This window comes from Penicillium citrinum, assembly GCF_028827155.1.
Source record: "Penicillium citrinum strain IBT 23319 chromosome Unknown utg000004l:1.0-2404223.0:1.0-2405248.0, whole genome shotgun sequence".
NCBI lineage: Eukaryota > Fungi > Ascomycota > Eurotiomycetes > Eurotiales > Aspergillaceae > Penicillium > Penicillium citrinum.
In genome coordinates, this window is record NW_026622689.1 from 799,377 (window position 1) to 826,658 (window position 27,282).

The window sequence follows — 27,282 nt, forward strand, 5'->3', positions numbered from 1 at the left end:
AAGAAAAACAACAATTGGCAGAAATAAAAAAGAAAAGGAGATTATAAAACAGAGCAAAAGGATTGAGTCACGTAGATGCGACTTCGGCCAGCAACTGCCGCGGATGCATGACTAATCACCCAGCCTATCTCCCGTTATCGCCCAGAAAAAATTTCGAGATATCAACACCACTCGATCCTCAACCAATTCAGCTTCGTGAAGCTGCCACAATGTCGTCGCATACAGTGAAACGACGGAAGCTCAGCCCTGATCCTTCTGGTGCAGTTCAAACTGCGACGAAAACTCAGATTGCGACAGATACAACAGACTCGAAGGAAAAGAAAAATGACCAGAATTCTGCCGCTCGCAGAAATGAGTCTTCGAATAAAAGCTCAGCAGGGAATAAGGCGAAGGATGATCGGAGCGCTGAGCTTGCAATGGCCAGTGGCTTTTATAAATCCAGCTTCTTCAAACTGCAGATGGATGAGCTACTGACAAGCCTGCGACCCAACTACGATAAACGCATTTCGAAGCTTCAGGACGCCCTACACAAATTGAAGGAGACCATTGAAAACCTTCCCGAGAAGCCCTCAAAATCCGTTACCGATGCCGAGAAAGAACTTCGTAGTGTGTCCGGTGGAGTTGCAGTCCCCTGGCCCGAACCTCGCCCGGCAAAAGATACAAAATATACCATGTCCTACGCTAAACCAGCGAACATCAACGTGATTGGGAGTTTCGCATTGAGAAATGGAGCCAAGACCTCTGATCATCGCCCTGTGGATTTGGCGGTGACTATGCCCAGCTCTATTTTCCAGGAGAAAGACTACGTCAACTATCGTTTTTTTCACAAACGTGCGTACTATGTTGCTTGCATCGCGGCTGGAATTCAAGAAACTGCCAACGCTCTTGATCTGGAAGTCAAGTTTGGACTTCAGGATGGAGATAGTCTTCGTCCCTTGATTCTCCTGGAACCTCGTCCCACTAAGGGTGACAAGTCGACACAATCGCATCCCCAAATCCGAATCCTAACTGCGATCGATCCTACCCTGTTCCCAGTCGCCCGAACACAACCAGCCAAGTGCAATATCCGACAAGGCTCCTCCGCTGACAATGCCGAGGCTAGCGAGCCGACTCCATTTTACAACGCAAGTCTTCGGTCCGAAGCCACAGTCACCATGTATCACAAGCAACTTCACCTGGCTTCGCAGAAATGCGAATCTTTCCGTGATGCATGCATCTTGGGAAGAACTTGGTTGCAGCAACGGGGATTCCACTCTGCATTCCAGAATGGAGGGTTTGGGGGGTTTGAGTGGGCTACTCTCGTTTCTCTATTGTTCGAGGGTGGTGGCCCTACAGGACAGCCAATTCTTATGCGCTCTTACAGCAGCTATCAAATCTTCAAGGCTGTCATGCAGTTCTTGGCTGGTCGGGACTTGACTACTCCCTTGTTGTTGTCTGCTTCTGATATCAAGATCTCCGGTAATGGCCCCGTGCTGTACGATGGCCGCAGGGGATTGAACATCCTATACAAAATGACCCCATGGTCTTACGCGTCGCTTCGCCATGAGGCCAGTGTCACACTCAAAATGCTGAACGAATCCCGAGAGGATAATTTCGACCGAGTGTTCATTGTCAAGGTTGATGAGCCTGCTCTGAGATTCGACCGCCTCATCTCTTTCCCCAAGTCATTCCATGGCGATACCCTTCAAGCTCTCCGTGAACAGAATGCACTGTATACTGTCCTTTCAAGAGGTCTCGGGGATCGCGTCAAGCTTGTTTCCCTGACAAGCAATACTGCTGGGCCTTGGTCTATCCGCTCAAAGGCACCGACCAAGAAAGCAAGCCATGGCCTTTCCGTGGGTCTTTTGCTTGATGCTGATAATGTGTCTCGTGTTGTTGACCATGGTCCTGCGGCCGAAGACAAGGAGGAGGCAGCATCATTCCGAGCTTTCTGGGGTGAAAAGGCTGAGCTTCGCCGATTCAAGGATGGTAGCATTCTAGAGAGTCTTGTGTGGTCCGATCAACCGGACGATGATTCGATTGTGCATCAGATCCTGGTGTGCATTCTGAACCGTCATTTCCAGATCCCGGAAGACGATTTTCTGCTTACAGGAGACGAGTACGACGATTTGCTCTATGACGAGGGCGATGAGATCGTCTCGTACTCAAACCCTGCTTTCCAATCAATCAATGAAGCATTCAAGGAATTGGAACAGTCCATTCGAAGCATGGAAGAGGTCCCACTAGAAATTCGACACTTAGCCCCGGCCAGCCCACTTCTTCGATATACTGCACTTCGCGTACAGGGTACTAGCGCCAAGGAGCCCGCAGATGTTGTTCTCCAATTCGAAAGCTCATCACGCTGGCCTGATGACTTTGCTGCTATCCAAATGACTAAGGCAGCTTTCCTCATCAAGATTGGAGATTCTCTGCAGTCCGCAGGAGCCGCTTCATCGTGCCGTGTCGGTCTAGAGAATGAAACTAGCAAGATCCTGAACAACGGATATCTCGATATCGCGCACACATCTGGCTTCATTTTCCGTCTGAGAATTCACCACGAGCGCGAGCAAACTCTACTTGAACGACACTTGAAAGACAAGACGATTAGCCCTAGGGAACGTGAAGAAGTAGCCTACGCTCTCTTCGCATACAAGAAGAACTTCGTACAAGTTCCCCGTCTGACCCAAGCACTGCGCAGTCTTTGCACTCGTTTCCCGTTACTATCTCCAACGATTCGCCTGGTCAAGTTCTGGTTCAATTCCCATCTGTTCTCAGCCCATGTCTGCGATGAACTAATCGAGCTCATCACGACCCGAGCCTTCGTCCATCATTACCCCTGGAACAGCCCATCCAGCATCATGACCGGATTCTTACGAACCCTGCACTTCATTTCCCGCTGGGATTGGCAGCGAGAGCCTCTAATCATCGACCTCAGCGGAGACTTAACACCAGAGATGACCTCGACAATCCGCACCCAATTCACCGCATGGCGCAATATCGACCCTGCAATGAACACACTCGCCCTATTCGTCGCATCAGACATCGACACTGAAGGCGTAACATGGACACAATACGAGATGCCGTCAAAGGTAGTAGCAAGTCGAATGACCGCTCTATCCAAAGCAGCAATGGAACTACTCCGAACTCAAGCCCACGATCTAGACGTTCCGGATCTCTTCCAAACATCCCTAGCACCATACGACTTCGTCATTAATCTCCGCCCAAAGATCCTAAGCCACACAGTCTCGAAATTCAAGAACATCGCCGAAGCCTCGACGGATTTCCTTCCCGGTCGCGCAACAAAAATGGGAATTGTCAAATCATTCGTTCGTGAACTCCAGTCTTGTTACGGATCAAGTTTACTTCTATTCCATGGGGATAGTACATGCGATCTCGTGGCAGGATTATGGAATCCACAAACACTCAATCCCAAGACATGGAATTTAAAGACTGCGTACTCGACTGCACCATCACCATCTGATTCCGCCAAGGACCGCGTCGTGATCAATCAACCTGCAATCTTGAATGAGATTGCTAGATTGGGAGATGGATTGATCGAAAATATCGAGATCAACAAAAGAGCATAGAACTTATTGTATGGAAATATTATTTCATTAAAGAGCGTGTGAGAAATTTATCTTATTGGCGAATGTACATTACCTGCGAGCGCCACTGCAATGCAACCCATATCAAATAGACATCAGAACCGTACAAACAAACAGAGAAGCGCATAGTAAAGTAAAAAAGTGAAGAAAAAGAAAATTAAAGAACAAAGATTAAGCCATCATTTTACATTCTTCATGAGTGTCCTCGATCCGACTTTCCAGTCGGGACTTGCGAGGAAAACGAACAGAACTTATCCTTAATCGCAACAACCTCATAAGTTCCTTCGTCAGAGGTCTTGACAGTCTTAATATGCTCATATGAAATATCATGCTTGATATCCAGGATTTCAGACTTCTTCCCCTTGCGAGCATTAGAGCTTCGAATATACCTGTGAAAAAGTCAGTAAAACACAATGCCATCGTAATTGCATCCATCACGAGAAGAGAAATGGAGGAAAAACTCACGTAAATTCAAAAGGCGGCGTTCCCCAAAATTCAAAGTGAAGCTCGGCCTCTCCACCTTCATGGATATCCACCACTGAAAGCTGTCCCTTGCTAATTCGTACACTGGGCATTTCATGAATCACCTTGGTAATATCCTTATGCGCTTTGCACTTGCCGCTGGCACCATCGCCGACTGCAGTGATAGTGAAATCACCCGCGCGTTCGGCTATACGGCGGAAATCTGTGTTCTGTGAAGTAGCTTTGCGCTGGGCACCGTTGAAAGTATAGAAGACCTCGAAAGGAGCGTGTCCGGACAGAGCAAATGAAAGGCGTTCGCCAACACAGTAATCAACCTTTGACTCGAGCGGGATGATTGTTGGGACATCCGAAACAGCCACACGAACAGACGAGGGGTCAAATTCGGTGGTTCGTTGACAACCTCGCGAATCGCGGACCTTGTGGATGCTGACAACATGTTGGCCAAGATCCAGATGACGTCGGGGAATGGGGAGATTGTGACGGTGCGACATGATCTTGGGGATAGTGACAATCTCTGGCTTGGCGTTTGAGTGGTGCTTGATGGTAATCTCCAGAGAGAAAGGAGGCAATCCTTCCAAAGTAATTGGAATTGTCTCTTCGCCACTGGCATCCTCTTTGCAGAATCCGTAGATATGTCCTGGGGAGTCGAACTTGGCTGTTGGAAGCGTGTTCACGCGCTGAACAACCTCGAGACCATCGCTCTTCGGGTCATTGTCATAAAGGTTGTCACCGACCTTGGTGAATTTGTAAGTGCATTGGCCAGGCTCAGAGGTATCCATCTCCATTGCAACCACGTTCAAGGCCGTGTTCAGGTTGCGAGAGCGGATAGATGATGAACCGCGATCTGTCTTTCGGCGCTGCTCATACTTGAGAGCAAATGGAGGATTTCCGGAGAGACGCAGCTCAAGAGTATCGTCGTCACCTTGGCAGACCTCTGGCTTCACATACTGGCTCAGGGTGTTACCTCCTTGCTCAAGAGGTGAACTGTCTACAGCAATAATTCGAGGCCGGGGAATCCATGATACCTCGAACTCGTTGGCTGACTGATCAATGGAGCCAGGGCACGATTTATCAAAGACTTCCATGAGTTGGTATACACCGTCACGGTTCACAGAAAGTTGGCCATTGCTGTCCCAGAAAACGTGCTCCTGAATCGAAGAAGGGGAGTCCATGTTGCGATATTTGACTGTCCATGGCTTTTCACCGCTGAGTCTCAGTGGGATATTGATCTTGGAGTCTTGCAGAGCAGTGATGCTGGTCTTCTTCTCGATTTGGCCGAATGCAGCACTGGGCGGCTTCGAACGAGCGTCGATTCTGATACTTTCCTTGAGTGTCCGCTTGCACTTGGACTTGTCCTTAACACTGGTCAATGCTAGAACATATTCTCCGCCATTCACCAATTTGTCAGTCGTAATAGTGGCCACCTCCGTCTCGGACTCAAGTGTGTGCTTCGATCTCTTGCCATTGTTCAGCAGTTCGTACTGCAGGGTCCAAGGCGCTTCTCCCAGGAAAGATACATCAACGGAAACAGATTCGCCGAAGCAGGCCTTCCTTTGGTTACCTTGGCCAAGGAAGTGCGCCGAAGCTGGTGGCTTGACATCCTGCTCGAGAAGAGGCACTCTGTCCCTCAACGAGCGCGGAGTGTAGACTGCATCCTCAATATCCAAGAAGCGGTATCTATAGAAGCCTGCCTCTGGTGGGGTGAAATCAAGCTGGGTTCGCAGTCCATCAACTCTCTGGGTTTTGGTGACAGTGCCGGCCCCAGGAATCGAGCTTTCGATAGAGTAGCGGAGGCGGAAAGGCGGCGAGCCTGTGAGGTCAAGGTCCACGAGAAGTCCAATAGCATTGTTGGCGCATCGGTCGAATATCTTCTCGGCCTTGACTGACAGCTCCGGCTCTGGAGGGTTGTGCAAATAGCAAGACGCGGGCTCCAAAATCTCACCCGAGCAAAATTGACTGGAAACTGATTGCAACGAGTACCATCCAGACTCTTTAATGGGAGACTTCTGATCCAGGTTCTTAAGAGCCAATACTTTAGCGCCGTCAGGGTTCTGGTGGGCCTGCGAGGGATCCGCGTTGCTGAAGGAGTAAGCCACCGTAAAGGGACCATCCTCGGCATAGCCAATTCCAACATTCTCGAAGCTGAGAGGAAGGTTAACACTGTCGCCATACGCAACCTCCAATGGGCGTTGATCATCACAGCCAGACAATGCGACACGTGGACGTTCGTGAATAGAGAATTGATGCCACTGGGAAGGGGACTTTGACGATGGTCGTTCGCCGTACTCGAAAAGGGACGAGTAGTTTGCGACATTTCCAGCAGCATCGTGAACCTCTTCGATAGCATAGAACCATTCTCCGCCAACGTTCAAAGACTCGTTCAAAGGAACGTCAATCTTCTGGCTTTGAGCCCACGAAATATCCGGTTGTTTGATGCTGAACAGGGCACCGGTTGATCTTTGACCCAATAGCGGTGATCGTAAATTATCCGGTTGAATGTTTTGGAACGAGTATCCACGATCAAGCTGATTGACCTGTCGACTGTATTTAATCTTCAATGGAGGCGTTCCTTCAACCTCAAGCACCAAATTGGACAGCTCGCCCTTGCACTTGTTGGTGTGAGAATTCTTGATCAACGCCCGAGGACAGGAGACAACCAATGCATCTGAAATGCGTGTGCGAACATCCAATTCCGACTTATCCACAACTCTTTGTAGGCGATAGATTCCGGGTTTGCGCACCGGGACGAAGAGATCTCGGTGAGCAACCGTTTCCAAGGTAGCATGTCTCTTTTCAGCTTGTTTCTTCAACTGTTTGAGTTGCTTTGCCGGTACAGTCAGGGTTTCATTTTCACCAGTGTGGAGATCAAGGCGCAGGATCTCGATCAGAATGGGGTCAGTCTGATTGACACGAATGGGGAGGTCAATGGTAGTTTTCTGGGAGTCAAGACAGAGTGGTTCGCGCTCAGGATTCAAGACAGCAGATCTGAAAAAGAAAATTAGCGAGAAAAAAAAAGTAGAAACAGCATTTCTTTCTGAATATGAGAACTAACCCTTCGGGTAAGATGTGTACGATCTGCTTTCCCAGGATCAACGAAGCATTATGGATAATGTCTCCGGGTTTAACCTTGCGCTCCGAAATCGAAAGCTCTCGATCATATGCCAATCTGACCAATGCTGCGAGCCATGCGCCAAAGGGAAGCTGTTACCATTAGCCTTCCATTCTTTACCAACCAGGAAATAAAATCAATCGGACTCACCGGAATGCGGAACATCAAAAAGACATTACCAACAACATGTAATAACAGCAGAGCTAGGGTAGTTGGGAAAGCCCACTCTAACCAGGGGATGCGCAGAGCCTGAAGACCAAACAAGAAAACACCATCGAACGTAACCCATTTCAAGAATAACCAAGTCGAGTCCAGCTCGTCGGATGCATTCCAAGACTCATATACACGCCACGAATTGAGGAGGATGTAAAGGGCCACCACATAGAGTCGTTGCGAGGGGGCATCAATCAAATCGACCGGGACGAGCGGTTGGTTGGCATTGTTCTGCGGCGGTTTTGGCACCGATGCCTTTGCCGGGGACTTTGATGGCGACTTCACATCGCGCAACTCACGATTCTGAGACCGGGTAGGTGACGCAAATAGCTTTCTCCTTCTTATGGTCTGAGGCGTCTGCGGGAAAGCAGACGTAAGGCGGGGAGTTGCGCTCATGGCATGCTGCGATCACCAGAATTGAGCGTTGGTTGAGGGGTATTTCCGAGGTAAAAAAACGGAAACCCAGAGCGCAACTGTCACGGATTGCGCAGAGATAGGAGACCTCAAGTCGGAAGGGTGATGGATCACCGAGCTGTTCGAAGTTGGAGAGAGATGGAGGTGGGTTGTAAAAACAGAAACAAAAAGTGATGGAAACGCGGGAAGCGCGTCGAAGCTCGGTCCACTAGCCAACATGCCACTATAAAACAGTTATATTATGCTGATATTACGAAGGAGGTTGAATACAATTGAGTAAAAGGTGTTAAGCAAATTATAGAATGATTCAATTCATGATTTTCTTTCTATTATTTTCATTCTTTTAATCAATATATATTAGAGTATTCTTTCGCAGGACTGCCTCTTGGAGCTTAAAGCGGTGTAAGCTTGTAAGGTATTCCTCTGGCAGAAAATGGAGGTGGAGGATGCCTCAACTTCGAAATGGAGTAAACTATTGTAGTTGAGGGTATTATATTGCTTATAAAAAGATAACAATGCTAGGTATAGCTATTTAAATATGACCAGAGCTAATGCAAGCCCATACCTGGCACACAATCACCATTTATAGTGGAATATTCGCCAGATCTTTTCCATTAGCAAACAAAAGCGGTCAACTGCTCTGCCTGTGGATTGTATCTACATTGTCCATGCAAGCCAGAGTCAACATTTCCTACATTTTTCATTCACACCTCTTCGTCTCTTTCGTCTTGCCTATTTTGCTGCTACTTCGGTATATTTTTGGCTGTTAGGTCTTTTCATGAAAGTACATTAATTTGCTGTTATCATGGGACCCTCTAAACGACGACGAGTAGCCGATTCAACAGAAGAGGACTCCAGTAATAGCATTTGCCAACCGGCAACCCACCAGGAGAAGGAAAAATGGAATGGGTTTTGCGAGATTGAATCTGAGCCGGTAAGATTGTTTTGGTCTCATTTATGACCCCAGCCTTATTTACTGATTTCCTGTCCTAGGCTTTGTTCAATGTGATGCTCCGGGACTTTGGTGTCAAAGGGGTCCAAGTCCAAGAAGTGGTCTCTTTCGATGATGAATTGATGGCATTTATGAAGTAAGTAAGCTTTCCATGTAATCTATGATATGAGGAAATCGAAGAATTGACAACTAACTATTGGCTCGGTAGCAAACCTATCTACGGTCTTATCTTCCTTTTCCGCTGGCGGGAGGATGATTTTGAAAAACAAGAAGCGACATGTCCAGAAGGTCTTTGGTTTGCAAACCAGGTTGGTACATCTGGAATATATCTATCGAATCTTTGGAGACTGATCATCCGTCTCAGACGGCGAGCAACGCCTGTGCTAGTGTGGCCCTTCTCAACATCGTCAACAACATTCCCGACATTGACCTTGGAGAAAACCTTCAACACTTCAAGGAATTTACTATGCCATTTACCCCGGCATTACGAGGGGATGCCATCAATAATTTTGAGTTTGTAAAGAGGATACACAACTCATTTGCACGGTAAGCATAGCTTGTACTCACAAATAGAATAATCAGATTTCGTGACTGATGAACAACTCAAGCAAAATGGATATTTTGAACTCCGATTTACATTTGAAAGAGGAAGCAAAATCAAAGAAGCGGTCGAAAGCACAGGATTCCGATGATGAGGATGCTACTTTCCATTTTATCGCATTTCTGCCGGCAATGGGTCAAGTCTGGAAGTTAGATGGACTAGAACGGCAACCACAGGCAATTGGTTCGTTTCTTCCTGTTTGTTTTTCTTTTCCTATTCAGCTGATAAGTCTGATGTTTCTTTTTCTTAGGGGAATTTCCTGCAGGGGAGGATTGGTTTGAAGTAGCCAAGCCCAATATTCTCGATCGGATGGCCGCATATGAGGAAGAACAAATCGAATTCTCAATCCTCGCATTAGTTCGAGATCCCTTACCAGAACTGATCCAACAACTCGCGGTCAATGTGCGAAGACTTGAGATCATTAATGAGCACCTCATGACCCATGACGGACGGGATGATGACAGTCACGCACAGGCTAGAATGTCGGTTGATACCCTTGAGGATACAGTGCTTGGACCGGACGCATCACTGGGACTCACCCGCACCATGATCGACAAGGCCGTTGTTCCCGAGGAACTCTCGCGAGAACAGTCCTTGACGGTCCTGACCAAACGCCAAGAGGAAACCGCCAAGGCGCAAGTGGCGCTACGTAGTCGAGTTCGCGAAGAACAGCAAACCCGGAATGCAGATGAGGACCATGCGACAGGACGAAGATATGATTATGGACCAGCGGTACGAACGTGGTTACGAAGTTTAGCGCGCAAGCAGCAACTGGCGGAGTTACTGTGACTTCGTGGGCTCAGACGAGGCCACGATTGGCGGAGACGTCATTCGTGGAGAGTTGAGCACATACAGCAGTATACATACTGGAGTATGATCATTGCACTGTACATTAATCAGCTGGACTTAATCCTACAGACTGCAGTATAGTACAGAACAAGTATAAAATAAAGTACCTTAGAATGCTGCGTACAGTATATGGGTAGATGTATATTTGACTGACATCTAGGCAGCAATATCTCAATATAACCTCACCTGCATCTCAACAGGGCTGAGATCAGCCAAGACCTCTCTAATATGTACGCCACTTGACAAGCCCACCAAACCTGAAAACAACTAGTAGTATTTATTCCACAGTATTCACCCAATTCAACTCCTCCTTTTTTGATTGACTGACTGATTGTCTCTTCTCCACCGGGCAAAAAAACAGCACGTCACCGCCCTTCTTTCTTCCCCAAACTTGCCCGCTTTTTGACTCTCTTTTGCCTCCTTTTTTATTGTTGACTTTCTTTCTTTCTTCTTTTTGTTGTTCACTGGGAAATTTCCGTGCGAGCTTCTTCCGTGAAACTGATTTAGGGCCGATTTGCCCATAATTTATTCTTCTTTGTCCATTCTCCATTTGGTTTCCTGAACAAGCATTTTGCCTGGTGCACGAAGCTACTTACTTACTTTGCCCCTCCGAACGCCTTCGCGCAACCCCAAATCCCTCCCTCTTTCTCCTCACCGGAAAAATAAACCAGAAACCATGTCGTCCGCCCCAGTGGTCGAAAAGACTCCTGATGATTCTTCCAAGTTGAAAACATTTTTGTCCATTCTGCGCAAGTATGACTAGCTCTTATCTTCAGGTTTTGTCCTACTCGAGAACAAAAAAGAAAGCTACTTAGAAGCTCCTCCTGATGCAAGTGCTGATGCAACAGTGAAATAGGTTCGTGGGTGTGACAGATATCGCATCCGTTCGTTTCTCGTTGCCGGCTCAACTACTCGAACCCAGACCGAATCTAGGTAGGTTTTTGCGATTGTGTGACAATTCTAGACACAAGGAGCTACAAAAGAAGGGGAAATGTGTGAGCTGACGGGACTTTCACTTTTACTTTAGAGTACTGGAACTACTTGGATCGACCCGAGACCTTTGCGAGGTCAGGAATTACAAAGACCTTTCATGGCAGTCGCTCATATGTGCTGACCAGAGAGCTACAGTATTGGCAAGTCGGATGATGAGCTAGGACGCATGCTCGAGGTGTTGAGATTTTGGTTCACAAAGGATCTGGTACTTTTGAACTTCGGACACTTATTGGAATATATGCTGAGTGTTGGACAGAAATATATCAAGGGAAAACCATGCAAGCCATACAACTCGACTTTGGGTGAATTTTTCCGGGTAAGCTCAAGTTAACCTGGAATCAACTCATACATGCACATACAGACGCTGACAAGTGGATGTTCCTTTGGGAAAACAGTGTAGCTGGGAAGTACCGGACTTCATTCCGGAAGAGTCAAATCTCCCTGGTGTTGATGCCGACAAGGAAAATAGTGCCAAGGAGGCGAATGAGAAAGTCAAGATCTCTTATCTGACCGAACAAACTTCTCATCATCCCCCCGTGTCAGCATTCTACATCGACTGTGCCGAACGTGGCGTTTCGGCCCGCGGGTTCGATCAACTCAGCGCCAAGTTCACCGGCACAAGCATTCGTGTCAGCCCTGGCCAGCACAATCTGGGCATTTTCGTCAACATCGAAAAAAGAGATAACGAGGAATACCAACTCACTCACCCACACGCACATCTCGGAGGTCTGTTACGTGGTGCCCTTTCCGTCACAGTGACCGATACATGTTACATGACCTGTCCGAAGACTCGTATGAAGGCAATTCTGCAATACATGGAAGAAGGATGGATTGGACGAACTCAAAACCGACTGGAAGGAGTAATCTTCCGCTACGATCCCGAAAACGACACCACAACCAAGATGAAAGATGTCAAGGAAAGCGACATTCTTGCCCGAATCAGCGGGTCCTGGCATGGCAAGATCTACTATACTCCAGCCGGAAGTAAAGAAGCAATTCTCCTCATCGACATCACGCCTCTCTTCCCCGCCGAGAAAGACATTCCTCCTTCCGAAACACAACTGTCCAATGAATCTCTCAAGTTCTGGTCCGAAGTCACAAATGCAATCACTGGCAAACAATACACCGAAGCAACCAAATTGAAACAAGACATCGAAGAGCGTCAACGTCAACGCGCCGCCGAACGCAAAGAACAAGACATCGAATGGAAACCACGCTTCTTCACCGGTGCCGTGACTCCACTGGGAAAACCAGAATTAACAGAAGAAGGTCAAAAGGTCCTTGAAGGAATCCGGGCTGGAAATTATACATTGGAAGAAAGTTCCGTGCAGGGTGCATAGACTTTTCTTTTTTACAATGTTTCCTTTCTTCTCTCTTTTTGAAATGGATTGAACTATGACGGAAGGTGAGGCGTATCTGGTATGCGACCATTCAACACGGCATCTTGTCAAGGATTATTTCCCTGTATTCAGATTCAAGTTTTTTGGAAGGCTCAGTAATTTTCGCCCTTCCATTGAACAATATATTTAGATTTCAAGTCCCAATCCGGAGAGTATTTTTTTTTTTTTGCTCCGGATTTTGTTATTTTGTGTATAGTCGAGAATTTGAACAGGCAGTCCTATACATCACTGTGTATCAGAATGACTAGAATTGTCTTGCATGATCTGCCATTGACGAATTGTCAATTAAACTGAAAAAGTAGTAAAGTAAGATAACGTAAAAATAAAATAGTAAATTCATTCATTTCATGAAACCAGTTAAACCCCCAAATCCCAACCAAAACACCCAAAGCCTAACGAAATTAACTACAGTCATAAAAACATCGGAAATAGTCTCGAAAGACCAGAACCAGAATGAAGATCCAGATCAAATATGATCATATCAAGCAGCTGCAGTGACAACCTTATTAAAACCAGCCGTCACAGTCTTCGTAATCTCCTCATTCTTATGAGGCAACAAAGACAAAGCATACGCAACATCATTCCACTGTCTTTCCGTCTCACAGCGAGGAAGTCTCGCCGCTAACTTATCAGCTAATTGACGAGCATGTTTCTCCTATGTACCACATTAGCATGATCACTTCATTTCACCAGAGCAGACTGCGATGAGAAAGGAAGAGAGGGAAAGGAAATACCTTTTCAACAAAACCAATCAAGAACTTAACAATACGTCGCAAAGAAGCCTCCTCCAGATTTCGCTCCGCACTCAATAAACTGAACATATCAACAAAGTGATTATAAACAGCATTATCCTTCGTAGCAAGTTCAGTGAAGAACATTCGTGCAAGATCAGCAATCTTCTTATCATCATCTTCAAGACATTTCGCCATTTCACCAAGTTGTCCCTTAACCTTGACCTGACCGGCCAAAATCAAGAAAGTAAGTGTCATAAGACAGGTACGTTTAACAGAGGCTTCGTCATCGTTCAGTCGACGGTACAAGAAATCCGTGTTCTCATCAATCAAATGGTTAAATGATACGGCCATATCACCAAGGGCGATAACGGCGTTGCTGCGAACAATTGGGTCCTCGGATCTTTCCATGATTGTGATCAAGAGGGGAAGGTTCTTCTCGCAGTATTCCGACGAGACACACATCAGTTTGGCTAGACATAATGTCGCAGATGCTTGGAGATCGCGATTTGGGTATTCCATGTTATTGGCGCAGATCTCTGCTACCAATGGGCCGAACCTGGCAAGTAGTGAGTGTTCTCCGTACAGAAGCTCACGTTCACGAATATGAGCCATGGCATCGGTGAAATCATCCTCAGTCGTACCTCCGATGAGGTCAAGTTCGTCGTCGTCCTCATTCTTTTGGCCGGCGGTCTCGGCCGCTTTAGTCTTTTCCTGCTCAGCCTTGCGGCGTTTGAAGTCGAGTTCGCAGAGCTCAAGATGGACGATTTGCTTGATAGCAATGTGACCAACAACATACAAGAGCTGCGAAAGTGCGGTGGATGAGGGCTTGGAGTTTGCTTGCTGATCCTCGGCAGGTGCAGGAGCCTCGGAATTCTGCTCCTCGGCGCTAGTGGTGGTGTGTGAAGATGAAGGACGTTGCAAGTGAGGTTGGAAGACAAAACGGGTCTTTCTCCTGAGGATGTCTGAGCAGAGAACGTCGGGATGCTTCGAGAGAGTGTAGATAGCGCTGATTGCTTGCTCGGCAACACCATACCACTCTTTGCTCTCGGAACCAATCTCCAACATAGCTCCAAGTTTCGTTAAGACAGAATGGTCGTTAGCGAGCTTAGGAATGCCGACATCCTTGGATTTGGCTTGTCTCCCAGGAACCATGCGCCGTAAAGCAATGCAAGTATACTTTGCAAGAACGAGGTCTGATCGACCCAATCCACCAAGACCAATGCGCAACATCACCTCGATTTCCTTGATGACGACCTCGGGGTCTGCAAGAGCCAACATACCCAGAACAATGATCGCACCGCGACGCTGGGTCTTGGAGATCTCCTTTCGCTGAACCCCATACACCTGCCATAGCTTTGCGATGACTCCTTCTGATACGTGACCAGCCTTCATCATAGTACTCAACAGCTGCTCAAGACATGTAAGTTCCGCAGGAGTGGAGCCAAAAGTCAAACTGATCATGTTGCGTGCAATATAGGTCGCAGCATCGTTGGGGCTGAAAGAATCCGGAGCATCAAAGAAGAGACCCTTGTAGCAGTCGATTAGATGAGACTGGACACCTTTGCCCTCATCGCTGTTGCCCTTGGTCCAGATCAGGCGCAACATGCGACGAATACCAGTGCGAGCAGTTTCGACCTTGTATGCATCAAGCATCACGAAGAAGTCCATAGCCTCAATAACTTCACTCTTGTTTCGAGAGGACAGTAATTGGCAAACGACCGCGGACCCTGAATGGAGAACCTCAATGAAGCGGATTGCTTCGTTATAGTATTTCCGGGTCAATTGCAGACGAGTCAAGAGTTCCGATGTTGCAGCCTGCTCCGCCGCCTTTTGCATTGCCGTCGCCTTCTCTTCCTCTGTCATGCGAGGTGCTTTGGATGGGGATTCATCTGGTAGCTGTGTCGCATCATCCAACAGCTCGGGGTCAATCTGGGTCAATTCGCCGTCGAATCCCGGGGTTTCAGGAGGTCGTAGTGCATTCAGTTCACTATCGACCCCATCCAGTCGCTCGTTCCATTCCTTGTATGAGAGGAGACCGCCGTGCATGACAGCAAATGGATGTGTAGCAACCAGTTTAGACAAAAGCTTGATCGCATTGCGGCGAACGTTGCTACTTTTATCCTCGAGACTTCTGGCAGCAAGTTCAGCAGCAGCCTGTCGTCGCTTGGGGAACTTCTGTTCCAAGTCACAGATTCGCATAAGAACTTGAATGGCACGGCATCGGCAGTAGGGATTGACATCGAGGAATCTTTCCTCCAGTACATCGAAGAAAGCGTTGATCTGGGTCTTGTAGTTCTCGCTGCGTTCTTCTTGTCGGCTCAGATCGGAGATCAGGTTTCCACAGACCTCAATCACAGCACAGCGCAGGGTATAAGCCTGTTCTCATTATTAGCAATTGCCAATAAATCGCAATATATAAGGAAGAAAAGAATAGTTTATACCTCACTGTCAAGCTGCTTAGCCAGGAGAGTCATCTGCTTAATGATTAATCTTGGAGCAAGTTCAGACAACTTGATGATGAACGCGGAGACTGATTTTGGTCCACGGGTATCATTTGAATTGAATTCTTTGTTTCCAAGTTCCCTACATCAAGTTAGCAAAAGAGGTCATCCTCTTTGTAAGCCAGGGTTAGATACTTCAAGATCTCATCAGAAAGCTGAGGGTAATCGTATTGCTCGGCCAAGATGTGAAGGAATTCAGCCATGGGCTCTGACAAGTGTTCGAAATAAGTCAAGTTCTGTACGATCGATGTTTGCGCACCTACGAGCGTTAGCCTCAGGTGTACTTGTATCTTCGAGAATACAAGAGCGCATACCAAAAGCATGGCCGTGGTGCTTAACCGCGATACACAAAACCTTGAAGGCGTGCATGCGAATCGTCATACTCTTCACCCGCTGCTCGCTCTCCAACACCAAGTAGATTGTTCGCGTGAATAGGTTAATAAATGTATCGCGATCCGAGGTTGTCATAAAAATCCGACCCAGCTTCAACTTCATCACCTTGCACATGGTTTCCATGGATATTTGAATTTGGGGTGTCCAATCCCATGCTCCATCTTTAGCCGATTTGGACTTCGATTTAGGACCGCCACGTCGCGCAGGCGCAGCCTCAGCAGGTTTCTCTGCGGCTTTCACTTCAACAGCAGACAAAGCCCACTGAAGAAGGAATCCGTACATTTCGAGAAGCTGCTTATGCTGCTGAATCGCATCTTGTTCGTCGGATTCAAGATCCCCAACAATGATATCAGCCTCGACGGACAAGCCGGACACAACCAAGTCGAGAACCTTGCTGAGTGATTTCGTGGGGAGAAAGCTGGTGTATCTGCAAGGGTTCAAACGTTCAGAGTCGATTCCAGGTGAGGGGAAAGGTCCCGTTGATAAAACGGAGGGGTTTGGTGCGCACTTTAATAAAAATTGTAATGAATCGAAAAATGACGATCTCGTCAGTCCTTCTGGATTCTCTGCGACAGCGTCGACAATCGGGTTCAGAACATTATCGATCAGCGCAGTCGACAACTGATCGGGATCTGTTTCGCAATCGAGTAACTCGGGGTCTGCATCGGGTGTTGGGATAGAAGTTGGATCGCTCAAGTAATACTTGAGCGAATCGTTAATATCGAACTGTATTCTATCCTCCATGGTCGATGACATGCAACAACAACAAAAGGTTGGAGGAAGATTGGAGGGGAAGAAATGCGGTGTTGCTCGGCGGGATGTTTGGCTTTTGCCCGAATGGGCAACTCACCGCCCTACAAAAACATTGGCAGAATCGACGCGGTTTCGCGGAGAAAAACAAGCGGGCTTTCTCCGAATTGCTGGTTGATGCAAGTGGTTGAGCTGCAGATATTCCAAGCCCTTGTCCCTCTTTACAGCCTCCTCTTGCATGGATGTTACTACCTAATATCCTGTGTGACAACGATTTGACAACGGTCTTTCTCTCGAATTATCATGTCCGCTTTTCGCCCTGCCCCGGCGGGGGGTTTTCGAGCTCCAGCGCAGCAGTTCCTTTAAAGCTCCCCCTTCGAACTATCAATATGCGGGCGAAAATGAAGGCGTGGAAAGTGACAGGCCACAGGAAGAAAGCGATTATGAAGAAGAGGTGGACGAGTCAGTCAGGGAAGACATGGCTAAACTGGAAGATACATTTCCAGGTATCTCGGACCGATTTCGACTAGTCAATCGAATTGGAGAAGGTATATTATGCAAAGGGCAAGACGAATTATTGACCATGAATAGATGTGCTAAGAATTGGTCTTGTCCAGGAACGTTCTCTACTGTCTACAAAGCCGAAGACCTACTCTACGACCACTATCAGAACGAATGGGATGTCTTTACACAAGCACAGCAACAGGAATCATTTCCAAGCCCACCATCCAAGAGACGTCGAATGGATGGATTATCAGGAGGGCGTAGACAACCTCGATATGTGGCGCTGAAGAAGATTTACGTCACGAGCAGTCCCATCCGGATTCAGAATGAACTCGAACTCCTTCATGATCTTCGAGGCTGCAAATCAGTGTGTCCTCTTATTACTGCATTTCGGTATCAAGACCAAGTCGTTGCAGTTCTACCCTATTTCCCACACTCCGACTTTCGCATTCAGTATCGCACATTCATGGTAGCGGATATGCGCCATTACCTACGATCACTTATCACAGCATTACAATCTGTTCACGAACACGACATCCTACATCGAGACATCAAACCAACGTATGTGGACTGGGAAATCGTTGTGTCTATGGTACATATACTAATTAGATTCTAAGCAATTTCCTCTACAACACTGAGCTGAAGGAAGGCGTTCTCGTTGACTTTGGTCTTGCAGAGGTAAGCTCAACCTAACGCCCCAATTTATAATGGCTAGTCTAACCCCGATTCTTCAAAATTACAGCGCCAGGGCTCTGAATACACCAGTCAATGCCTTTGTGCTCATCAAACCTATGTCCGCCGCAGCAGAATTCTCTCCAGTTACTACTCAAAAAATCCACCATCCACTGGCCTATCAACCGGGTATCCGAAAAACGACTCGAGGCCCTCAAGACGAGCAAACCGAGCAGGAACCCGTGGTTTTCGTGCTCCTGAAGTGCTCTTCAAATGCACATCCCAAACGACCAAAATTGACATGTGGTCTGTAGGAGTAATCCTCCTCACTCTGCTTGGCCGCCGATTCCCCTTCTTCAATTCGGCAGATGACATCGACGCCATGATCGAAATGTCAAGTATCTTCGGGACTCGACGAATGAAAGCCGCTGCAGCCATGCATGGACAAATATTCGAAACTAATATCCCAACTATTGGAGAGAAGGGATATAGCTGGGAAAAGCTAGTGAAATGGTCTAGTTGTGTTGAGGACTTGACCGAGGCCGAACAGCAAGCTACACGTCTTCTGGCAGGATTGATGGAATTGGATCCCAGCAAGCGTTTCAGTGCCGAGGAGGCATTGGAGCACGAATTCTTCACTACCCCCACATACCACGATGTTGAATGGGGTGGTCAACCAGAGAGTGCGGAGTCTGGCGATGACGAGGATGCCGGAGATGATGAGGCCGATGAAGTGGCGATGGTATGAGACAGATTTGTACGATATATTATGCAGTTTTGACGCTACACGACATCCATGTTTACCCAAACTTTCGAAAATCAATTATAATAATAAATAACAACCGTTGATGCTGTTTTTTCTTATTCATGGGGATCTAAGTTACCCCTCCACCAATCTCATATACGCCCATCAATGCATGCTCAATGCTTCATGCTTCATGATCCACTGTATCTCAACCCGATTCTCCAAAATCATAATGACCAGTCGCAGTAGCATGTTGAACCGCCCCTTTCTCACCCGTGAACGTTTCCCCGCAGGTGTTACAGCGCACCAAGAACCCCGACGTATCCGTATAGTAGTGCTTGCTCTGTAAGACCCGACACACTTCCTTCGCCTTCTCCAAAACAACGGGATCAACCGCTTCAAAAATCTTCGTATCAATCTGTGCAAGCGGGTCCGCATGGGTATATGGCGGATCCGACGGGGACAGAGCAAGGACATCATAATGAATTCCCGAATAAACAACAATACATCTAGTCGGAGCACCTTCATTGAACTGGAACATATGAAGAGTCTGTACATCAATCGAACAAATCTCAATGTTAAAGTATTCACTGAGGATCTTCAACTCAATTGCACCGCCCCAAGAATCTTCATTCTGAATCCATTTGCAATAATCATCGGGATTCTTCCCCAAGATAGCGGCTGTATATTCTGTCGGGTTAGATTGAATGGCTCCGGCTACAATGGATCGTAGTTCAACCATCGTATCCATATCACCCATGACCGCTGCACCGACAGCCCGGAAGAGACATGAATTATCATCGGGCATAACTCGCAGTACAAACGTACCCGCATGATCGGGCGATGGGACCTCGGGCGGATCATCTGCAGAGCTCTCTGGCTTCTTCGAACTTGTACTTGGTGGAGGAATTTGCTGCGAAGAAGAGCTGGGATTGGGAACGGAGTGATGTTGCGGGGTGGCAGACTCCCGCTGCGCAACAATAAGTTGTTCCCCATTTAAGTTGACTCCTAGCTCTGATATCCCCTGATCAGGCTGCAAACTATCTATTTCCAAAGGTTTAAGATTTGGATATCCATATTTGACATCAAAGGATGTCAGACCGGTTTTCTCTGCAATCTGTCCTCGTAGGTCTTTGATAGTGGCCGTTTCATCCAACGTCACAGTAGATTGACCGGAAGGGCCACGAACCCGGAAACGCATATTTGGCAATGCAATAGTGTATATGTGGAGAGTCGAGAAATCTGAATCAAGTTTGAATATCAAGGTTGAGGGGGGGGTTTTGCGGATGAGAGTTGAGAGTTGCAAGAGTGCTCGTTGTTACGTCAAAAGACGGTGGCTCCAGTTCCAATCTGCACAGGTTCCACTGCGATAAGTTCGAGCAGCTCAGGTGGACATACTCTGTGGGGTAGACGGTTATAGTCAACAAATCCCACCTCAAGTGGTAGAAGGAAGAAGGCAATAGAACGAGGATCTAAAAGCAAAGAGAAGCCCGTTGAAACTTCAAATTCATATTTCCGAGGGGAAAAGATTGCTGGTTCAGCAAGAATGCACGACATTCTGAAGCTGCGATCGACAAGGATGGATGCTTGTCTTCCCCCCCCACCCATGGATATTGTTTTGAGATTACCTTTTATACTTCCAGCGGGTGCTGAATATGCATGAAATGAAGTACACAAACCAATAATTAAGACCTCAAAATGGTCTGTAGTCAATTGTGAATTCCTTTTGGGAGTTGCTGTCGAAGCAACAATTGATTTGCAGCCTTTTTTGCCTGAAAATCAGGCCTGATTTATTACAATACGATGATACACTACTGGAGTGCTGTAACATTAGTTTGAAACCACCCTCCTTTTCTGCCCCTGCTTTCTATCACCTCCGAACCTTCGTTAATCATAATAGAAACGAGAGGCGGTAGAGAAAAGCGGTCAGTATGTCGTCTCAAACTTATGTTACATCATTGTATTGATTGGTAATATTACGGTGACTAAGCGGCGCGCAAAAGACTCCTGCGCACGCAACAGCTTCAACTTTGGACAGTTCCACCCCCTCCATCGCAAGATTACCCCATCTCGTGAATTTGCGCATGGTCGCATAGATACGGTATGGAAACCGACAGGGAGCAATCGCCGCGGCAGACGGAGCAGCCTGTCAACTCCATCGAAAATGAGAGCTCCGTCACCGATGAGCAATGGAACGCCATGATGGATGTTACCATGGGCATCTACGAATTCCGTGAAGCAGAGTAAGTGGAATTTACCTTGATTATTACTATTTGGAGAAAAATAAGTAGAGCTAGAAATGCTAATTGGATGACTATAGTGGTCACGATCCCTCGAAATTGTTCCAGCGCAGTGTCAACAAGCGTCTCGTGCCGGATTATTATGACATTATCAAGGAGCCTATGGCGCTTAGTATCTTGAAGCAGAGGATCAACAAACATGAATACAAGTCGTTCTCGGAATTCGTGCGCGATTGCGCTTTGGTAAGTAACCGATGCGCGACAGATCCGCGATGCTCTTAAGACAAGCAGAGCTAACGGGGTCGCAATTGATCAGATTCCCCACAACGCGCAGACCTACAACCGTCCCAAGTCCCAAGCTTATGAAGATGCGCTCGTGATCAAGGTACGTAGGAGATCTGGTCTTTTTCGGCCTGGCAACACAAACCGGCAGTGACTAATCGCGGCCATTACTCAACAGGACGTGTTCCTTTCGGAGCTCAAGAAGGTTGCTGCAAGCGGCGTGATTACTGATGAAGAGGCCGCGTTCCCTGATCTCGGAGAAATCCCCGAAGCAGACCCTTTGCCAGATGATGATGAAGATGACGATGAGGAAGATGAAGGAGAAGACGACGAGGATGATTCCGATGACGACGGTCGACGAAGAAAGAAGCCCGGACCGAAACCAGGTGCTCGTCGTAATAAGGACCAGAAGAATGAGCCCGACCCTCGGAAAAAGCGTGGCCGACCTCCACGCGTTGACACGCCGATGGAAACCCGCATCAAAACCATCTTGAAAGGGATTCGAAAGTTCAAGAGCACAGGAGGTCATTTGAAGATCGTTCATTTTGAAAGGTTACCCGACAAGGCTGCCTATCCAGACTACTATATGGAAATCAAGGAACCGATCGCAATCGATATCATCAAGCGAAAGTCGAAGCGCAAGAAGTACAACTCCGTGGACCACTTCATGCGGGATCTGGATCTCATGTTCAACAACGCCAAGGAGTACAATCAATCCGATAGTCAGATCTATCAAGATGCGGTGGATCTGCAAAAAGAAGCACGACGTTTGGCCGAACAAGAAAAGAAGAAGCCTGACAGCGAGTATCTCATGGAAGATGGACGCTTCCCACTGCCTGATGGTATCTTGCATCGCGGTGAATTATGGAAAGTTGGAGATTGGGTTCATATTCAGAACACAAACGATGTTTCCAAGCCCATTGTTGCCCAGATCTATCGGACCTGGCAAGATTCCGAGGGCGAAAAATGGATCAACGCTTGTTGGTACTATCGCCCTGAACAGACCGTACATCATTACGAGAAACACTTCTATCCCAATGAAGTGGTGAAGACTGGACAATATCGTGATCATCGAATTGATGAGATTGTCGACCGTTGCTTTGTGATGTTCTTCACCCGATACAGCCGTGGACGTCCTCGAGATCTCCCCCCAGACAAGGAGATCTACGTCTGCGAGGCACGCTACAATGAAGAGAAGCACAAGCTGAACAAGATCAAAACCTGGGCCAGCTGTTTACCTGACGAAGTTCGTGAGAAGGACTACGAAATGGACCTCTTCGAAGTACCACGAAAGATCAAGAAGGTTCCCACGCCAATTAAACACCTTCTCAAAGAAGATGCAAAAGAGACTGATGATCTTCCTCGGCCAACATGGGGTGCTGACAATGCGCCACCTGTTGTGGGTGCTGTTCATCGTCGTCCTCGCGATGAGAATGTAAGTTTGTTCTTTTTTTTTTGTCCCCCCAAATATCTGACAGCAGATCAACGCGCTAACCCAGTCATCTTCAGGAATCACCACCACCGGAGCCCACACCATCTCCTCCACCAGCACCACCAGCTTCTCTTCCCCCACCTCCCATGGTCTCTGCTACACCGCGACAATCTATGAGCCAGCCCATGCCAGTAGCTGGGGTTGGCAACATGGCGACTCCCCAACTTCAGGCGGCTTCCCCTGCAGCTCCAGTCATGGCTCCTACACCAGCTATGCAGGTCCCTCCCACTGCTTACCAGAGCCCAATGAACCCGCAAATGTATCATGGTCCCAACCCACGTCGTCCTAGCAACTTTGCACCACAAACTCCCACGGCAGGATATCAGGCTTCTCCAGCAACACACCCTTACTCGGCCGCACAACCCACCCCCTATAGTTCATACCCGCCTAATCGTGGTCCCGTCGGAGGCACAGTATACAACCCCAACGCTCCACGACCAATCGAAGTGTACCACCTAGGTGAAGCAGCCAACGCCGCCATCCCAGCCGATATCCGAGAGCAATTCCACTGCGACGATCGAGGCCATATTCTATTCTTCTCAGCACCGCCATTAGACATCGTCCCTCCACATCCAAAGCTAGGCCATTCACTAAAATACCTCGCAACAAAAGAATCCCGACGAAAGGCAGTCGCAGAACTCAAGCGCAAACGCGAATCCGACCGACAAGCAGCGGCCGAAGAATCCAAACGTCGTCGCGCAGACGAGGAAACAGCCTTAGCAACTCGTATCGAGAATCTCACTCCTAAAGCCATCAATCTCATGGCGAGGGATGTATCAAGGGGAACGGATCAACTTTATAAAGTTTTCTACGAAGATCAAGCAGATACAGCTCGTGAAGCGGATAATCAAGTTCGCGACAATCAAATTATTGTCGATCGAAACACGCATCAGCAAACAGCAGAGATCCAAGCTCAATCTCATAATCCTGGATTCGTGAATCTCAAAGGTGATGCCATGTACCTGGGTGCTGACCGTGAATAAGCGGTGAACATTTGAGACCTACTTAAAGAAATAATTTTAAGGGGAGTACTTCAGACTCAACTGGTTGTTGTTTTTTTTATAGTTCTTGTTTCTTGTGCAATGCAAACTTGCACCTTTGCGGATGGTATTTGGATTGGAATGGGGGGGGGCGTTTTGGCGTTTTGATTGTACAATAGGATGCATAGACCATCTTATAATTAACTATCATATTTTTAATCCTCTCTTCCATCACTAGAATCAAATCATCTTCCTACTACTGTACGTACGTAACTTGAAAAGTAAAGTTAATATTTGCTTGCAAATCTCCATTTATACAAAAAAAAAGCACAAACAAAACGCAACAGAAAAATCCCTCACAAAACACCCATAAATTCCGAGACACAAAGCAGAAAAACTAGAAATTTCCAAATCAAATCAGACATAAGACAGAAAGATAAATAAAAGTAAATCCATTGTCCAAAAGAGAAACAGAAAGGGTAGAGAAAAGAGGAAAGTCGATTTTGACCCCAGGATCCGATCCATCACAAAATGGGAATTGATACAGATGGGAGTTTGAACCCGATGGGAAGAAATACAAAAAAGGGATCTAATATTGAGAGCCATGAGAAAAGCAAAATAGCACCGTAAGTTAAGTAGAAAAGGGGGGATGAAACACATCAATGGTAGAAATGAAGCGAAGCTCCCAAATTCCTAACATATCAAATCAAAATCAGGGATAAATCAGGTTAAAAGTGCATAGGTCCAGTCTATGGGTGTGAAAATTGGATAAAAGTGTTGGAGGAGTTTATACGTCGAAAATGTGTGAGCCGCGACCTTCACTTTAGGCCCAAGAGAAATGGTATTCTTCCTTTCTGTTTTGTTTTGTTTTCTTTTGCGGAGATATTTCCGAAGCTCCGATGCAGCCTAAACTCCAATGACCTCTTTTTTGTAGAGATATGAACATGTTTCCAGTGGTTGGAACTGGAGAGTCGCTTTGTCCGTGTCGTCATGATAGTGGGAAGAGAGAAGAAAAAGAAATGGGAGAGGTGAGGTGGGAGAAGAGAAGAGGAGAGAGATGGAAAGAGAAGAAGCAGAATTAAGCATCAGTTGAGTTCTCTTTTGTCTCGTCCCAGGAGGAACTATTGCGCTTGTTACCTTCCTCCTCTTCCATAGAAAAGACCAGGTCACTCTGTTCCTCCTCTTCAATTTTGTTCGTTGTAGAGGAGAAGGTTCGGTCGAGACGGCCGGGAGCTGCTGATGAGTGTCGGGCAGATCCAGGGTGGAGGGACATTCCGCTGAGTTGTTCGGAAATCATCGACATAGAAGATTGTCTACCGGGGCTAGAAACAAATGGCGAGCCCTCATGTGAAGCACGACTGCCAATGGGGCCCAGACTAGGGCTACCGATTGGATTCAATGAGGATTCACGAAGGGGAGAGCCAATGTGAGGGAAAGAAGATCCCACAGAACCATCTTCCTTGTTCTGCCGCTGTTTGGCAAATAGTGCGCCGAATCGAGATGGACTCGATGCGAGAGGTGAGCCATTTTTGGAGAAGCTGGTACTCGTCATACCGAGACCACTAATATCGCGATGGCTGGAACTAGTGTCGTGGTCCGTCCGTGAAAGCCGTCGCAGCTTTTCTTGCGGTGTGAGTACATCATCGCGCAGACTCTCGGGTAGATAGTCTTCTTCCATGGGGAAATTCTCATCCCAATCGTCGAGAGCAGCTGGTCGAGGGACACTAGAAGACACCATACGGGAGCGAACAGGACGAGCAGAGTGTAAAGTGCGATGACCGAACGAATCTTCCGGTGCAGGAGGTGACGAGCCAATGTTGTACGAAGGTCTTCTTAAACTAGAGCCATAGCCAACATCGCGAATGCTTCGGAATGCATCGGGAGGACCCTGTCGTTGTGCGGGCGGGGAATCCAGTCCAAACTTCGAGGGCATCGAAGCAGCCACCGGCCCATATCTAGCTGCATGGGAGATACCCTGACTGTCGAAGGATGCCGGGAGCGGGGCATCGAGGGCTGTGAGGTGTCGGGCACTGGGCGACATGGGGAATCGCACATCGTCGACGGGAGAACCGTAGTTTGAACCGGCGTCGGAAGCCAACCCCGCGTCGATGGTGGGAATCGAGTCATAAGTAGGCTGTTGCTGGCCGGCGAATTCTTCCTGTGGGGGCAGTTGGGAGGTATATCGCGGCTCTTGACCGTTCATGCGCTGTTGCGACAGGACCGAATTGGTCAAAGCTGAATCCTGATTCACATATGCCTGTGGATTGACTCGACCACCTAGATTCAGATGGCTACCACCCATTCCCATACCACCACCTCCCCCGCCAGCATTGGGCCGGTTTACCCGTCGTCCGTCGGGAAGGATATGAGCGAGAGCGCATTTTGCGCCGAACTTGCAGTTACCCTTGAGAGAAGTCAGTAAGTATTCAGAGTGAGAAACTCTCTTCAATCAGGATTGGAAAAACCATCGCTCAGTGCCTTCCGATCCCCCAAGGTTAAAAATACTGACCTTGGAAAAGTATTTGCAAGGAGCATAGTCCACCGCAGTATCAGTCGAGTGCAGAAACGGACAAGCGGGGCCAGCCTGACAAGCACCCTGACGGAAGAATTTGCAAGGAACGTGCTTTGTATCTGCGGCAGAAAAAAAATAACAATTCACAAGTTAGCCAGAATCTGCATAGTCGATCGGAGAGTCGTGAGGGGAAACGCACTCTTATTACTCGGGTTAGGCGGACTGCGAGCCATGTCTAGACTGGAAGGATTGCGAGAATGACCATTCTGGAGTCCCGAAGGTACGGGAAGAGGTGCGCGACCTCTCATATCGGATTGATTGGAGCGAGGAGCAGGGCGAGAGGCCGAGAGCATCGCCGAGAATCAATTTGGGGGGAGGAAGAGGAGGAGGAGGAGAAGCAAAGAAGTGGAAGGTGGAGGGGTTAGGATTATCTTGAGAGGGGAAGAATCCAGCGGGGGCGGTCTGCGCTGAATATGCAATGAGTACTATGTATATGCAATAAGTGCAATAGGTGTATGAATGTATGAATGAGGAGTACTTTAAGAAAAAGAAGTAATTAATGCAGAACTCTGAATATACTAAAATAATAATACTGGACAGATGACCAGCTGTTCTTGGTCACTGGCATCTGCACTGTCCATCTGATGCCATGCGGACTCGGTTCGCCCCGGTTGCCTCATATACAACTGGATATGGTGGATATTAAATGGGCATAACTTGGAATTCAGAGAGACAATACTGGCATTTTTGCTTATATATATTTCAATATAATTTCACATGGTATCTAACAGCGTATACATAACTAATATTGATCATGATGGACATTGAATATAATTCGAGGTATATAATGGTTGCGTGATCCATATATATACATGTATG

The 27,282-nt window shown here is 47.4% G+C and overlaps 9 protein-coding genes across 9 annotated transcripts; 5 read left to right on the forward strand and 4 right to left on the reverse strand.

Annotated features, from left to right (window-relative positions):
- Positions 1-209: 209 nt before the first annotated feature.
- N7469_005235 (rRNA-processing protein UTP22) lies at positions 210-3,566 on the forward strand (the record flags this gene model as incomplete). Its single annotated transcript, XM_056644155.1, has 1 exon — positions 210-3,566. One exon carries the CDS (start codon positions 210-212, stop codon positions 3,564-3,566), a length of 3,357 nt encoding a protein of 1,118 aa, XP_056500969.1.
- Positions 3,567-3,777: 211 nt separating this feature from the next.
- N7469_005236 (uncharacterized protein) lies at positions 3,778-7,785 on the reverse strand (the record flags this gene model as incomplete). The annotated part of the gene is made up of 4 exons (XM_056644156.1): positions 3,778-3,973; positions 4,050-7,052; positions 7,120-7,268; positions 7,327-7,785. The coding sequence occupies 4 exons, from the start codon at positions 7,783-7,785 to the stop codon at positions 3,778-3,780; spliced, it is 3,807 nt and encodes a 1,268-aa protein (XP_056500970.1).
- An 823-nt stretch (positions 7,786-8,608) lies between these two features.
- Positions 8,609-10,145, forward strand: N7469_005237 (ubiquitin C-terminal hydrolase 37; the record flags this gene model as incomplete). Its single annotated transcript, XM_056644157.1, has 6 exons — positions 8,609-8,737; positions 8,797-8,891; positions 8,964-9,063; positions 9,120-9,301; positions 9,364-9,539; positions 9,607-10,145. 6 exons carry the CDS (start codon positions 8,609-8,611, stop codon positions 10,143-10,145), a joined length of 1,221 nt encoding a protein of 406 aa, XP_056500971.1.
- A 736-nt stretch (positions 10,146-10,881) lies between these two features.
- On the forward strand, positions 10,882-12,538 carry N7469_005238 (putative oxysterol binding protein (Orp8); the record flags this gene model as incomplete). The annotated part of the gene is made up of 6 exons (XM_056644158.1): positions 10,882-10,958; positions 11,062-11,138; positions 11,233-11,272; positions 11,334-11,403; positions 11,455-11,514; positions 11,594-12,538. 6 exons carry the CDS (start codon positions 10,882-10,884, stop codon positions 12,536-12,538), a joined length of 1,269 nt encoding a protein of 422 aa, XP_056500972.1.
- A 541-nt stretch (positions 12,539-13,079) lies between these two features.
- N7469_005239 (condensin subunit YCS4) lies at positions 13,080-16,982 on the reverse strand (the record flags this gene model as incomplete). The annotated part of the gene is made up of 5 exons (XM_056644159.1): positions 13,080-13,253; positions 13,333-15,708; positions 15,774-15,915; positions 15,969-16,092; positions 16,148-16,982. The coding sequence occupies 5 exons, from the start codon at positions 16,980-16,982 to the stop codon at positions 13,080-13,082; spliced, it is 3,651 nt and encodes a 1,216-aa protein (XP_056500973.1).
- A 472-nt stretch (positions 16,983-17,454) lies between these two features.
- Positions 17,455-18,900, forward strand: N7469_005240 (serine/threonine protein kinase CDC7; the record flags this gene model as incomplete). Its single annotated transcript, XM_056644160.1, has 4 exons — positions 17,455-17,524; positions 17,594-18,041; positions 18,098-18,158; positions 18,223-18,900. The coding sequence occupies 4 exons, from the start codon at positions 17,455-17,457 to the stop codon at positions 18,898-18,900; spliced, it is 1,257 nt and encodes a 418-aa protein (XP_056500974.1).
- A 205-nt stretch (positions 18,901-19,105) lies between these two features.
- Positions 19,106-20,098, reverse strand: N7469_005241 (ubiquitin-specific protease OTU1; the record flags this gene model as incomplete). The annotated part of the gene is made up of 1 exon (XM_056644161.1): positions 19,106-20,098. The coding sequence occupies one exon, from the start codon at positions 20,096-20,098 to the stop codon at positions 19,106-19,108; it is 993 nt and encodes a 330-aa protein (XP_056500975.1).
- A 902-nt stretch (positions 20,099-21,000) lies between these two features.
- On the forward strand, positions 21,001-23,894 carry N7469_005242 (putative RSC complex subunit (RSC1); the record flags this gene model as incomplete). The annotated part of the gene is made up of 5 exons (XM_056644162.1): positions 21,001-21,140; positions 21,218-21,380; positions 21,454-21,522; positions 21,598-22,854; positions 22,929-23,894. 5 exons carry the CDS (start codon positions 21,001-21,003, stop codon positions 23,892-23,894), a joined length of 2,595 nt encoding a protein of 864 aa, XP_056500976.1.
- A 1,075-nt stretch (positions 23,895-24,969) lies between these two features.
- N7469_005243 (putative spindle poison sensitivity protein Scp3) lies at positions 24,970-26,756 on the reverse strand (the record flags this gene model as incomplete). The annotated part of the gene is made up of 3 exons (XM_056644163.1): positions 24,970-26,295; positions 26,401-26,522; positions 26,603-26,756. 3 exons carry the CDS (start codon positions 26,754-26,756, stop codon positions 24,970-24,972), a joined length of 1,602 nt encoding a protein of 533 aa, XP_056500977.1.
- Positions 26,757-27,282: the final 526 nt, after the last annotated feature.